General features: G+C 33.6%; 1 protein-coding gene across 1 annotated transcript in view; it reads left to right on the top strand.

Moving 5' to 3' along the window:
* Window positions 1–8593, top strand: part of SLCO6A1 (solute carrier organic anion transporter family member 6A1) — a 110584-nt gene extending 101991 nt beyond the window's left edge. Inside the window, exons 11-14 of the mRNA XM_059062353.1 lie at window positions 1669–1733; window positions 4049–4186; window positions 7394–7540; window positions 8529–8593. Of these exons, the coding sequence (XP_058918336.1) occupies window positions 1669–1733; window positions 4049–4186; window positions 7394–7540; window positions 8529–8593 (415 nt within the window). The remainder of the gene's footprint in view (window positions 1–1668; window positions 1734–4048; window positions 4187–7393; window positions 7541–8528) is intronic.
* The last annotated feature ends 6211 nt before the right edge of the window (window positions 8594–14804 follow it).

The raw sequence follows: 14804 nt of genomic DNA, 5'->3' as shown, positions 1-14804 counted from the left end.
ATGAAGCAGAATACTCAATTTTAGTTAGGGGTATGACCCACATTTCTATTTTATACCAAAAACTTTATCCTAAAGTGTGGTTCTAAAATGTGACACTTTACTTCCTTTATATGTCTTTAATAATCTGCTCATAATAAAAGTTAAATTATTTTTCATTTAAAAACATCATTATCTTTTTTTTTTAAATTTTTTTAAAAAATTTATTTATTTTTGGCTGTGTTGGGTCTTCGTTTCTGTGCGAGGGCTTTCTCTAGTTGTGGCAAGCGGGGGCCACTCTTCATCGCGGTGCGCGGGCCTCTCACTGTTGCGGCCTCTCTTGTTGTGGAACACAGGCTCCAGACGCGCAGGCTCAGTAGTTATGGCTCACGGGCCCAGTTGCTCCACGGCATGTGGGATCTTCCCAGACCAGGGCTCGAACCCGTGTCCCCTGCATTGGCAGGCAGATTCTCAACCACTGCACCACCAGGGAAGCCCAAACATCGTTATCTTTTAAGAGTTGGTAAATATGTTTTCATTTCCTAGTAGTAAATATTTGAGGAAAGAACATGTATTTTTACCTGGTTGATACAGGTGGAATTATCTCACTTTTTACAAAATAGTCATAAAATACTGAACATATGCTACATTTTAATAATTTGAGTCATTTTGGATGACAATATTGGTCATACTTGTTTATTATTCAAGTTCCGGAACACGGAAATAAAGGGTAAGCATAGGATTTATTTAAAATATCCATTTAAAATGTAGCTTTTATTTCTTTACTTTCTAAAATGTTCAAGGGTTGATTATTTTTTGTTGTATTTTATTTTCCAAAATACTAATATGTGATTTTTATACATTATTTTTCTTTTTAAAACAAATACTTGACGAATACAAAATACAGAGATCTTCATTCTTTACATTTGACAAAGTTATTTCTTATTTATTTTAACTTTTGAATAGTGAGAGTAAAAGTCAGAGGTCCAACCGAAAAGAGATGGCACCCTCAAATTAGGACAATTCAAGTAAAGTTGAATAAAGTGGCTGTTTAAAATGCGGGCAGGGTATAAGGAATCCCAAAGTATAGTGCAATACTTCAGGTCTGTTAACACCCAACACCCAAAGGGAAACAAGGGTAAGAAGAAGAGAGACCTGTAGAGGGTACTGCTTTGCTTAGTGACCCAGTCAACTTGGGTAACTGCAGAGAGGGAGCCTGGGAATGAAGACCTTGACTTCATAACCCAATCAATAGGCAGAGGCAACAGAGCCTATTGATATAGTCCATTTAGGTCAGCCTCCCAAGACAGAGAGCAAGGTAGAGAAAGGTAGAGGGTAAGTTTCACAGGGACAAAAGAAATCTGAAACAATGGATGTGCACCACAGAATGAAGAATGAGAAGTATGAAAGGTAGTGCTAAATTTTTTTCAGCCAAGCCTGGGGCAGAGAGTTTGGGCCATAAATGCTTCCTCCTAGTGAAGTGTGCAAGTAGCTTTGGAGTTGGTTGGCAGGGGGCAGAATATGGAAAAATGGGAAGAGTTGCACTTAATTCACCAAGAATGAACTCTGTCAACTGGCCAAAGATCCTTAGTCTAATGGATGCACAGGGAAAAATTTACCCCTGAACCTAGCAAACATTCTCTACAGCTAATAATAATAATTTTTCATGATATCATTGCTATTTGCTTGCAGGATTGTATCTGACAGACAACGTTTTCTGGCCCTGGGTGTGACCTTTGTGATTTTGAGAATATTTGGTATGGACTTTTGGCACTCTATTATTACATTGAATTGAATTGTTTCTTTTTTGATTTATACTTGTGTCAACATGTATATTTAGAATTTCAAATGAATAATTATGATAGACTGACACAAAACAAGTGAATGGGGGAGCTGCTTTACAGAATTTAGGAGACAATACTTAGTGTAAAAAGATAATACTTAATGTAAAGCCTATCCTGTCATATAAAATATGCATTAATATTATGTTCAGTTAGAAGAGAATCTTTTTGATCAGAAGTATATTCTTCAAGCTTATACAAGTGTTTTGGTAAGCTGAAACAAAGCACATATAAGCACAGAAACTATATTTTACATTGCTTGCATGTTTGAGAAGTCATTAACCTAGACTAGTGCTTTAAAAATTTCTCATTACCAAAGACACTGAATCTGATGTTTTAAAAGATTTTTATATCCAAAGAACAAATTGGTTTTGCTGAGGGTGATGCACTGTGTACTTCAGGCTTTCTTAAAATGCAAAAAATAGCTTTCAAATCTACATTATGACTATATTAGGAGCTCTGATTCAAGAAGTTGATTAAAATTATTGGTGGGGTAAGGAAACAAGATTAGACTGAATTGAAGACTGAAAGCCATATGATAAATGGAGTCAAGAATGTAGAAAAATTTAAGTGTGGCTCTAATGGGGATCAGAGAAATTGTTCTATAGCTAGATCAATATGCAGGGTTTAAATTAGCTTTTTTAATTGAGAAAAATTAGAGCATATTTTTATGGTCAAAAGTGATCCAGTGGATAAGGATGGATTCTTAATGGAGGAGGGAGCATAAGAAACAGCAAGTGCACAGTTTCCTACCTCAGAATGGAAGCCAGTGAGGCTGATGCATTTTTGAATGGGAGAGGGTGGAATAAGGTGATGATATTTTAGATACAACTGTCTCTAGATCTTTCAGGGTTTTGCCATCAGAGAATTTAAGCAGAGAGTAGATATTATCTCATTTAAATTTAAAAGATAACTCTGCTGCTGGAGAGAGAAATATTTATCAAAGATAAATGTGGAGGAAAAGAAAAAGGAGGCTTTTGCTGAAGTCTCAGTCAGAGTTATATTAAATTGGATTCCGGGGTTGTAATGAAAAAGAGAAATCAACTTATCCAAGGTGTATTTGGAGTTAGTGTTACAGAGGTTTATCATGGATTAGAAAAAATATGGTGGGAAATAGAAAAAAATGAGTAGTAGGCCTAGGTTTTTCACTTTGAATAATTATAAACAGAGTACCAGCACTCACTGAGATTGGGAAATCTGGTGATGGGCAGTGGTCTTTGACAGGAATCAAAAAGTCATGAGGCATGAGCACTCTGATAATTTCTTAAGCAAGATGGTCAATCATTAGATATGTCAGTTCTGAAAAGCCAGTTCTAATGTCTTTGGAGTGGCATTTATTTATTTTATTTTTAATTTTTTCAATTTTTATTTATTTTTATTTATTTATTTATTTTGCGGTACGCGGGCCTCTCACTGCTGTGGCCTCTCCCGTTGCGGAGCACAGGCTCCGGACGCGCAGGCCCAGCGGCCATGGCTCACGGGCCCAGCCGCTCCGCGGCATGTTGGATCTTCCCGGACCGGGACACGAACCTGTGTCCCCTGCATCGGCAGGTGGACTCTCAACCACTGTGCCACCAGGGAAGGGAAGCCCCTATTTTATTTTATTTTTAAGACTGCATTCACTTTTACCTGAAAGTAATACTGTTGCTGAGGAAATGTCTCTGTGAGTATATAGAGATTTCCCTCAGGCAGCACACAGCTATTCCTCTGCATATGAGGTCTTCTGAAGCTAGGGCTGCTACAGACATGCCAAAGCATTTACATTTTCAGTTATTTTATCAATATCTTGATACATAACAGTCATACATTGCATTTCAAAACTAAATTTTCAGTCATTGAAAATTTCATAATTTGAAATCTTAGATATATTGAGTTCACAAAATCAGTATTTAGTATCTCTGTTTTAAATACTTTCTCCTAAGTTTTTCGTTTAGAAATTAACAAAAATGTTGAGATGTCTAAATAACTAAATAACAACATGCATATCATTCTAAGAAGATGAAAATCTGCTAGCTTTTTTTATATCTACAGGGAGAGGGATTTTCGAAAACACTCAATTACATTTTCAGTTTTTAACAATCCTATTGATAAGCAACTTCTTAGATAACTTTAAATGATATATTTACAGTGATGATGACTAAATATATAAGTTTATGTTTAGGATAAAAATCATTCTGATCCCAACCTACAGTGTTTTCATGGTGAATTTACAATCATTGCGTTTTTCATAGGGACTATACCTGGACCAATAATTTTCAAAATAGTAGGAGAAACTTCTTGCATCCTTCGGGATACTGAGCACTGTGGAAACGTTGGAAGTTGTTGGATCTATAACAAGACAAAAATGGCCTACCTGTTGACAGGAGTATGTAAGTGATATCTATTGAAGAATATTGAGAAGTAAAATTGTTTTTATTTATTTATTAAAAATTTTTTTAACATCTTTATTGGAGTATAATTGCTTTACAATGGTGTGTTAGTTTCTGCTTTATAACAAAGTGAATCAGCTATACATATACATATATCCCCATATCGCTTCCCTCTTGCGGTCCCTCCCTCCCACCCTCCCTATCCCACCCCTCTAGGTGGTCACAAAGCACTGAGCTGATCTCCCTGTGCTATGCGGCCGCTGCTTCCCACTAGCTATCGGTTTTACATTGGTAGTGTATCTATGTACATGCTACTCTCTCACTTTGTCCCAGCTTACCCTTCTCCCTCCTCCTGTCCTCAAGTCCATTCTCTGGTAGGTCTGCCCCTAGGTTCTTCATGACCTGTTTTTTTTAGATTCCATATATATGTGTTAGCATAAGGTATTTGTTTTTCTCTTTCTGACTTACTTCACTCTGTATGACAGACTCTAGGTACAATTGTTTTTAAAAACTTACATTTTAGAGTAAGTTATAGTCATAATAAACTAAGAACAAATGAATACTTTGATTATTAAAGAAGCATATATTATTAATACAAAATATGTTAGAAACTAAATTACTGTAGAACTGATGTAAATATTTGAGACATTGCATTAACTACACAATTGTTTTATGTTATTCCTGAATAAAGGGTGATGATTAGCAGAATTTCAATTTGGGAAACAATTTTGCCTGTATACATATACAACTAAGTTGCTTGACCTTATGGCCCTTTCCATATCTGCAGTAAAAGAGATTGGATAATTTAAAAAAGAAATTTTACACCACTGAAAAGTATCAAAATACTCTTACCCACTTAAATGTAAATTTCACATCGTCTCTTTTGCTCAGTGATAAAACAGGGCCGACATATAGCAAACATTCAGTATTGTTGAATAAATAAGAGATTATAGAAAATTGGGATGCTATAGTGATATGGTCAAAGTGTTGGGGAAAGTCTAGATATGCTTGTATTACTTCGGGAAATTCACTAGATCTTCTTGTGAAATGAAGATGTTGGACTACATAATTTCTGAAGCCTTAATCAGCATTAACATTCAGTGGTTTTATTGTATAGATACTTTTCGTGTGCTAAATATTTAAAAGTGTTTATATGTTTTGTGATTTTACTGCGTGGGTTCAGTAATTCAAAGAACCACATAATGATGATAGACTCTAATATTTAACAGTAACAAATATCTGTTTGATAAACGGTATTCAGCAATGCCTTCTAAATCAGAAGTCAATTGTCCAGTGAGCTTATTAGTCAATACTGAACACTAAATAAATTTTAAAAAATTTAAAAAGTCTAAAATGGCATTTAAGAAGTCAAAATTAATTTCTGAGATAATTCGACAAAACTAGTCATTATTCTTAAGAAAGTCTGCTGAACCGTTTAGTTTTCATTTTAGATATAACTGTAATATGCTTAGCTATTTTCAAACGTGGCATATAATTGAGAAAAGTGATGAACTATTAGAAATCCTACTAGGGAGCTACTAAAAGGGATAATGATAATACAGAACATGGGGAATTACAGTCAGAAAGGGCAAATACAGGAAACTGAAATAGGAATATGCATTTGCAGCAATTTAGTGTAAACCGGTATTTAAATTTTATTCCATAAGTCATTTGAATCAGAATCACTTGGAGTGCTTGCTAAAATATAAGTTCTGAGGTCTTTATTTAGAATACCAAGAATTAGTAGTAGGAATGTATATTTTTAATAAAGCACCTCAGGTGATTTTTATCACAGTAAACTTTGAAGACAGCTATGTGAGAGATCCTGGAGCTGCACTGTCGAATATGGTAGACATTACCTGCACATAGCTATTTAAATTAAATTTAATTCAATTAAACATTCAGTCCTTCAGTATCAACAGTCAAATTTTACTTGCTTTATGGTCACATTTGACTATTCTATGGGACAGTGCAGATGTAGAACACTGCCATTATCACAGAAAGTTCTATGCATACCACTACTCTAGAGCAAGGCTTATTCAAGAGGGAGGCATGAGCCCTAGGAGCCCACATTAAACTTTAGTATATTTTTGGAATCCTAAACTTCTGTTTGTACAATTGTATGTCTTCTATAAAGGAAGGCTGTGGCATTCATCAGATTCTCAAAAGTTTTATCAACTCAAAATAGTTAATAAAAAATTTATCAGTCTATCAATCACCTGTGGAACCAGCACTCAAAAGAAGCTATAGAAATTTCTCTTATGCCCCTGGCTAGTCAATTTCCCTCCCCCACAGATAAACCCCTTTCATATTTCTATTAAAATATGTTGGTTTTGCCTGTTCTATAAATTATGAAAATGGAATATAATACATGCTGGTGGGGTTTTTCACCTGTCTTGCTCAATGTTATGCTTTTGGGAGATTCATCCATGCTATTCTATAGCAGTAGTTTGTGCTTTTTAAAAATTTCTCAGTATTGTTTCACTTTATGAATGTGCTATAGCTTATTCACGCTCTTATTAATGGACATTTGGGTTATTTGCAGTGTTCAGCTGTTATAAATAAATGTTTGAAGTATTGTATCATTACAAATAACTCATTAGTGTTTCCTATTTTATCTTTGAAACCACTGTAATTGATAGTGTCAGATAACTGATATTGTTGCTGTAAAATATTTTTTACTTTAATGACCAGGGTTATTTGCATCCAAAGTTCAAGTACTTTTATATAATTCCTGTAATATATTAACTTTCCAAAACTTGAAAAATTAAAATGAATTTAAAAACATACAGTCAATTAATTTTTCTAAAATCTTTCTGTTGGCATTTGGAAAATCATGAATATTTCAAGGAGTAAAGCTGCATGAAGTGGTTTAAAAAGGTTCCAGTTTCTGCTGATAATTAAGTTTTGAAAGTGGATATATTTTTATGTTTTAGAATTAATACATTCTGTGAAATAGTAACACACTTTGCATTTGTCTTGGGCTATTTGTTGAAGAAGTCTAAAAGGTTTTATAAACATATTTTTAAAATTTCCTTTAAGTAACTTGACATAAGTTTATGACATTAATTGCATTGTACAATTGGAAAATTGGTACATTTATAGATGAAATATACTTACCTTTTCTTTGGTAAATGGCTCTTTCCACAAACATTTTTGCTCTGAATAAATGGACACATCTGATGGCTGTATTTTTTTCGAATTCAGGTTTTATTTGCAAAGTAGTTACTATCGTCTTCACTGCTATTGCATTTGGCCTATATAAATATTTACCACAGGAAAACAGTGACGTCCTGCCTACAGTTGTGAAGAATCTAAAAGTTAAAAAAAAGGAAAGAACTGGATCATCATTATGTAAGAATTACACATTGTCAATCTATCAATGGGATATTATTAAATATTAATAAAATTTAAAATGATTTAATATAACTACATGTTTAAAAAGTGAATGTGATTCATGTGATCTTATAAGCTTTATTATATTTGAGTATATATATAATAATATAGTCTGTGTTTTGCACTTTTAAAAGATATTATAAGATACATATTTAATACTTTCAATAGAAAGGTAATACTTTGAAAGAAAAGCATGAAGTGGAAATGGGAAAATACACATAAGTTAATTCTGACTGCAGTGATATCGTATATATTAGTTATTTGTCTTTGGTTATGTAGGCTTACTTAGGTTTCATATAGTTTATTCTTATTACTTTTCATTTGGGCTGTGGATATTTATTTCTCAATAATTTTTCAAAGAAATATTAGATATGCCAGTCCAGTTAATATAATAAACATTTATATGAAGGTCATATTTATTCTCTAAAAGGAGACATTTTTAAATTAACATTTATCTCTGTTAATGGAGAGGTTTCCTCAGAAAATTTCTCTGGTCAGTTGGCCAGTTTGCAATACATATTTTCACGCTTCTTTAATTTTAGTAGACATAAAATTCAATTTGATCATATACCTCTCTATTTTTACCTTGACTTGAATTTTATTGATAAAGACTACTGGTACCTAAGTTGATATCCATTTTTGTGTTTTTATATTTAATTTTATGATTAATTGTAATTATTTCACTTACAGAAATGTTCAAATTCGAATGCAGAAAATGTGTCAACCATTTGTGGAATTTTCCTTAAGCTTAAATGTGTTTCTGTAGAAAAATTTTGATATAATTATTTCATACATGATTCTACATCTATCCAAATTATATAGCAATTTTCCAAATATTGAAATTAAAATCAAATTGTTCTGAAACAAAAACTTCTCTGCAGTGTTTCTTTTGTTCTCTTGGGAGAATGAATAACTGACAAAATTTTTTCTTTGTTATTCACATTAGTCAATGACCCTATGTGTAAGGGCAGACATTGCCCTATTCATCTTGGCTGGCAGAAGGAAGTGTGAAGCAGGGAGTATTCATATCTTATTATATGTTTTTCTTACCTAACTTTAACATGCATTTATGAAAATCTATAAACCAGTCTTTATGTGAAACTCTACTTGACAGTTTGACTCTTCTCTGTTTGAACCAGCAGGATGGCAGAATATCTGAGGATCAGAGTGTGAAAACAGAATCTTTAAAGATCCTACAAGATCTGTTGCTGTGTCCTACTTTCAGAAAAGGAAAAATCACATGTGATGTTTACCGAAGTAGTAGAAATGTATCTGTGGTGATTTGTATTTTCATAATAAAGTACATTCTTATAAAGCATTTTTCATGTTTTTAATGAATGTAGGATTTTAAACATCAATGTACAATATAGGTTTATCTAGAATTAAAGATTAATAATTTTAGGTTATTTATATTCTTTCTTAATATTCTATTGTCTAAAAATATTATTTGAAAATTTATGCAACTAGGAAATAAGGTAAAACAATAATATTCAGATCCAGTTTGAAGGTGCTTATAATATATTTCTGTGTGTATGTGTAAATGTCTACATGCTTTTTTTGGTTATTTTTGGAAAACAAACCAGCAAAGGTATAATAAAGATTATAATAATTTGGAGAGTAGTGTTAAGACTTAAATTTGCATATAAATTTCTGCTACAATAGACCATGTGTTTCTATGTCACAAACTATTATAGTTCATAGAGGATTGATAGAGAAAATATAACCCAAAGTCACTGGTTAACACCAATTTAGCAACTTTTGAAACAATCAGAGGAAGCTTTCTCATTACTAATGAGAAGACGTTAAGAAGTCTTAAAAAAAAAAAACAGCTAAAAATCCTTTTGAAATACCTTCCTTTGGAGTCAGTTTTGAATGTTTTAATGCTAACAAGGATCATTACACTTTCTACGTTAATGTATCTAGTGAAGCTGCAAGTGCAGATGAAGAAGCTGCAAAGACACTTTTAAGTATCAGATTTTAAATTTTTGATGAAACTGTTCTCTTGAGAATTCATGCCCTCAAGGAACTACATCTCAGAGGAGGAAGGTGAGCCCCAGCATTTAAACCTACAAAGGACTGAGTGACTGTGATGCTGGGTGAAAATGCTATGGAGATTTAGTTGTGCTAAGATTTATTAAGATGTTTTTGTTTTCTTCGGATATATACCAAGAAGTGGAATTACTGGATTATATGGTAGTTCTATTTTTAGTTTTTTTTGAGAAACCTCCATACTGTTTTCCCAGGGGCTGCTCCAATTTACATTCCCACCAACAGTGTATTAGAGGTCCCATTTATCCACATCCTCACCAACATTTGTTATTTGTAGACTTTTTGATGATAGCCATTCCGACAGGTGTGAGGTGATAGTTCATTGTGGTTTTGATTTGCATTTCTCTGGTGATTAGTGATATTGAGCATCTTTTCATGTGCCTGTTGGCCATCTGTATGTCTTCTTTAGAAAAAATGTATATTCAAGTCGTCTGCCCATTTTTTAATCAGGTTGTTTGGTTTTTTGATACTGAGTTGTATGAACTGATTATATATTTTGGATATTAACCCCTTATTGGCCATGTCATTTGCAAATATTTTCTCCCATTCAGTAAGTTGTCAGTGGTTTTCTTTGCTGTGTAAGACCTTGTATATTTAATTAGGTCTGAATAGCTTATCTTTTTTATTTTTTATTTTGGCTACATTGGGTCTTCTTTGCTGCGTGGGCTTTCTCTAGTTGTGGCGAGTGGGGGCTGCTCTTTGTTGTGGTGCACGCGCTTCTCATTGCAGTGGCTTCTCTTGTTGCGGAACATATGTTCTAGGCACACAGGCTTCAGTAGTTACAGCATGAAAGCCCTAGAGTGTGCGGGCTTCAGTAGTTGCGGCGCACAGGCTTAGTTGCTCCACGGCATGTGGGATCTTCCCGGACCAGGGATAGAACCCATGTCCCCTGCATTGGCAGGTGGATTCTTAACCACAGCACCACCAGGGAAGTCCAAATAGCTTATTGTTTACTTTTGTTTCTTTTGCCTCAGGAGAGAGATCCAAAAAAATATTGCTACGATTTATGTCAGTGTTCTGCCTGTTTTCTTCTAGGAGTTTCAAGATTTTAAGGTTTACATTTAGGTCTTTAACTCATTTGAATTTACTTTTGTATATGGTGTGAGAAAATGTTCTAATTTCATTGTTTTATGTGTAGCTGTCAAGTTTTCCCAGCACCATCTATTGAAGAGACTATCTTTTATCCATTGTATATACGTTCCTCCTTTGTCATAGATTAATTGATCATAAGTGTTTGGGTTTATTTCTGGGCTCTGTATTCTGTTCCATTGTTCTGTGTGTCTGTTTTGTACCAGTACCATGGGGTTTTGGCTACTGTATCTCTGTGGTTTAGCCTGAAGTCAGGCTAAATACCTGACTGGAGGCATGATACCTCCAGCTTTGTTATTTTATTTCAAAATTGTTTTGGCTATTCTGGATCTATCGTGGTTCCATATAAATTTTAGGATAATTTGTTCTAGTTCTGTGAAAAATGTGATGGATATTTTGTTAGGGATTGCATTAAATTTGTAGATTGCTTTGGGTAGTATGGACATTTTAACAATATTAATTCTCCCAATCCAGGAACACAGGATATTTTTCTACTTCTTTGTATTATCTTCAATTTACCTTATCAGTGTTTTATAGTTTTCAGAGTATGGGTCTTCCATCTCTTTGGTTAAGTTTATTCCTAGGCATTTTAGTTTTTTGATGCCATTTTAAGTGGGATTGTTTTCTTGCTTTCTCTTTCTGATAGTTCATAATTAATGTATAGAAAAGCAACAGATTTCTGTATATTAATCTTGTATCCTGCAACTTTACTCAATGCATTTATTAGTTCTAATAGTTTCTTCATGCAGACTTTAGGGTTTTCTATATATAACATCATGTCATATGCAAATAGTGACAGTTTTACTTCTTCCCTTCCAATATGGATGCCTTTTACTTCTTTTTCTTGTCTGATTGCTGTGACTAGGATTTCCAATATGATGTTAAATATAAGTGGTGAGAATGAGCTTCCTGTCTTATTCCTGATTTTAGAGGAAAACTTCCTGCTTTTCTGCTTTTCTCCAGTAAGTCTGATGTTAGCAGTGGGTTTGTCATAAATGGCCTTTATAATGTTGAGATATGTTCCCTCTATACCAACTTTTATGAGAGTTTATATCATGAATGGATGTTGAATTTTGTCAAATGCTTATCTTGTATCTATTGATATGATCATATGATTTCATCCTTTTTTAAATTTTGATTTGCAGGTATTGAACTATCCTAGCATCCCTGGAATGAATCACACTTGATCATGGTGTATTATCCTGTTTATATATTGTTGAATCCAATTTGCTAATTTTTGTTGAGGATTTTTGCATCTATATTCATCAGAGATATTAGCCTTTAATTTTCTTCTTCTTCTTCTTTTTTTTCCAGTGTCTTTGTCTGGTTTTGGTATCAGGGTAATGATGGCATTGTAGAATGAATTTGGGAGTATTCCCTCCTCTTCAATTTTTTGGAATAGTTTGAGAAGGATGGATATTAGCTCTTCTTTATATGTCTGGCAGAATGTCCCTGTAAAGCCATCCAGTCATGGACTATTGCTTACTGGGAGTTTTTTAAATTAAAAATTCAATTTTACTACTAATGTTTGGTCAGTTCAGGTTGTCTATTTCTTCCTGACTTGGTCTTGGAAGTTTGTATATTTCTAGAAATTTTTCCATGTCTTCTAGGTTGTCCAATGTATTTGCATATAACTTCTAGTAGTATTCTCTTGTGATTTTTTGAATCTCTGTGATATTGGTTGTTAATTCTCTTCTTTCATTTCTTATTTTGTTTATTTGGACCCACTTTCTTTTTTTCTTAATGAACCTAGCTAAAAGGCTATCCATTTTGTTTATCTTTTCAAAAAACTGGCTCTTGGTTTCACTGATCTTTTCTATTGTTTATTCTCAATTTACTTATTTTCTTTCTGATCTTTATTAAGTCCTTCTTTCTGCTGACTTTGGGCTTTGTTTGCTCTTCTTTTTATAATTCCTTTAGATGATAGGTTAGGTTATTTATTTGAATTTTTTCTTGTTTCTTGAGGTAGGACTGTACTGCTATAAACTTCCCTCTTAGAACTGCTATTGCTGTATACCATAAATTTTGGAAAGCTGTGTTTCCATTTTTATTTTTCTCAAAGTATTTTCTGATTTCCTCTTTGATTTCTTCATCGACCTATTTTTTTTAGTAGCATGCTCTTTAGCCTCCATGTTTGTGTTTTCCATTTTTCTTCCTGTAACTTATTTCTAGTTTCATACCATTGTGGTTGGTAAAAATGCTTGATATATTTCTGTTCTCTTAAATTTGTTGAGACTTGTTTTGTAGCCTAGCAAGTAATCTATCTTAGGATAGACTAAGCTAAGAGAATTTAGCACCATCAAACCAGTTCTACAACAAATGCTAAAGGAACTTCTCTAAGTGGGAAACACAAGAGAAGAAAAGGACCTACAAAAAAACAAACCCAAAACCCCAAATCTACCACTCTGATGGGGAATGTTGATAACAGAGGAGGCTCGGCATGTGTAGGACAGAGGACAGAGTTCATATGGGAAATTTCTGTACATCCTCTTATTTATTTATTTATTTTGCTATAAACCTAAAACACAGCTCTAAAAAATAAAGTCTATTATAAAAAAAAAACTTACTCTTGTCCCATCAGACTTTTTTTCCAGATAATTACCCATTTTTCCTTCTTTTCCTTCTGATATAACTCTCATAGCATTTAACTAAAGACACTTTTCTGCTTATTTCATGCTAGGTGTAGCTAGTTATCCCTTTATGTGTATGATTTTATCACTCCAAATAAATGTTATGCTCCTTGAGGGAAGGGATTTTTCTTCATTCCTCAGAATATTCTCTCTTCTGAGTACATGCATACCTTGCTCTCTATATGGCTGAAAATAAAACATAAGAACAAGTTCATTCTGTAGAAAATGTTCAAAATGTATTTTTCCTTTCACTTTGCATCCAATATTCTATAATTTTTCTTTCATTCAGCAATACTGACATTATTATTCTATTTTTGATTAATGTACTTAAAACTTTGTTCTAAAAGCATTGGAAGCAACAGGGAGCATTTATTTTAAGGAGAAATAAATTATAAGACTACCTAGGAAAACAGGATTCACTTGCTTCAGAAAGTGACATGAAATGTATATGGCAATGTATTACCTAATTCATTTTTCTTCTTGTCTCTAAGACTAAAAGGAAAACATGTTGTGTTACTTTGTTCCTATGAATTGATAAAAGGAAATTTTTACAGTTTTTTAAATGTAAATTGCTTTTTTTTTGGCTGCACCATCTGGCATGCAGGATCCTAGTTCCCTGACCAGGGATGGAACTCATGCCCCCTGCAGTCGAAGCTCAGAGTCTTAACCACTGGACTGCCAGGGAAGTGCCTTAAATGTAAATTTTATATAAAAGTCATTGCTTAACTTAACATAATAAGCAGTATGCCAAAGCTGCACATATGTTTTTCATATCCTAGTTTGATAGGCAGAATGACAGCCCCTCAAAAATGTCCATGTCTTGTCTCTGGGGCCTGTCAGTATGTTAGAGTATGTGGCAAAGGAGAATTAAGGTTGCAGATAGAATTAAAGTTCTAATCAGCTGACCTTAAAATAGAGAGATTATCCTGGATTATCCAGGTTAAATGTAATCATGAGAACCCTGAAATGTGGAAGAGGGAAGCAAAAGAGTCAGTGTCAGAATGGTGTGATGTGAGAAAAATACAACTGTCCACTTCTTGCTTCAAAGATAGAAGAAGGAAGGGGACCATGAGCCAAGGAATGCCAGCACTTTGATTGTAGTCCAGTGAGACCCATTTTGGATTTCTGACCTTCAAAGACTAAGGTAATACATTTTTGTTGTTTTAAGTCACTAGTTTGTGGTAATTTGTTAAAACAGCAATAGCAAACAAGTATCTATCATACTTGTCCTCACAAATGTATAGGAATGATACTGTCACAGGGATAATATGCATCAAATAGTCTATTCCCTACCCTCACTTACATTTTCCAGTCCCCTTAAATGTTAGATGTTAGTTGTTCTGGCCAATGAAATGTAAGCAGAAGTGAAATGGGTCACTTTCAGATCAGATTCTTTTCTACTGCCATGTCCATATGGTTTAGATGGTACAACTACAAGATGCCACCTCCTCAGT

The sequence above is a fragment of the Kogia breviceps genome, chromosome 4, assembly GCF_026419965.1.
Source record: "Kogia breviceps isolate mKogBre1 chromosome 4, mKogBre1 haplotype 1, whole genome shotgun sequence".
Taxonomy (NCBI): domain Eukaryota; kingdom Metazoa; phylum Chordata; class Mammalia; order Artiodactyla; family Physeteridae; genus Kogia; species Kogia breviceps.
Note: the sequence above shows the minus strand (reverse complement) of the source record. Positions and strands in the feature narration are given on the sequence as shown.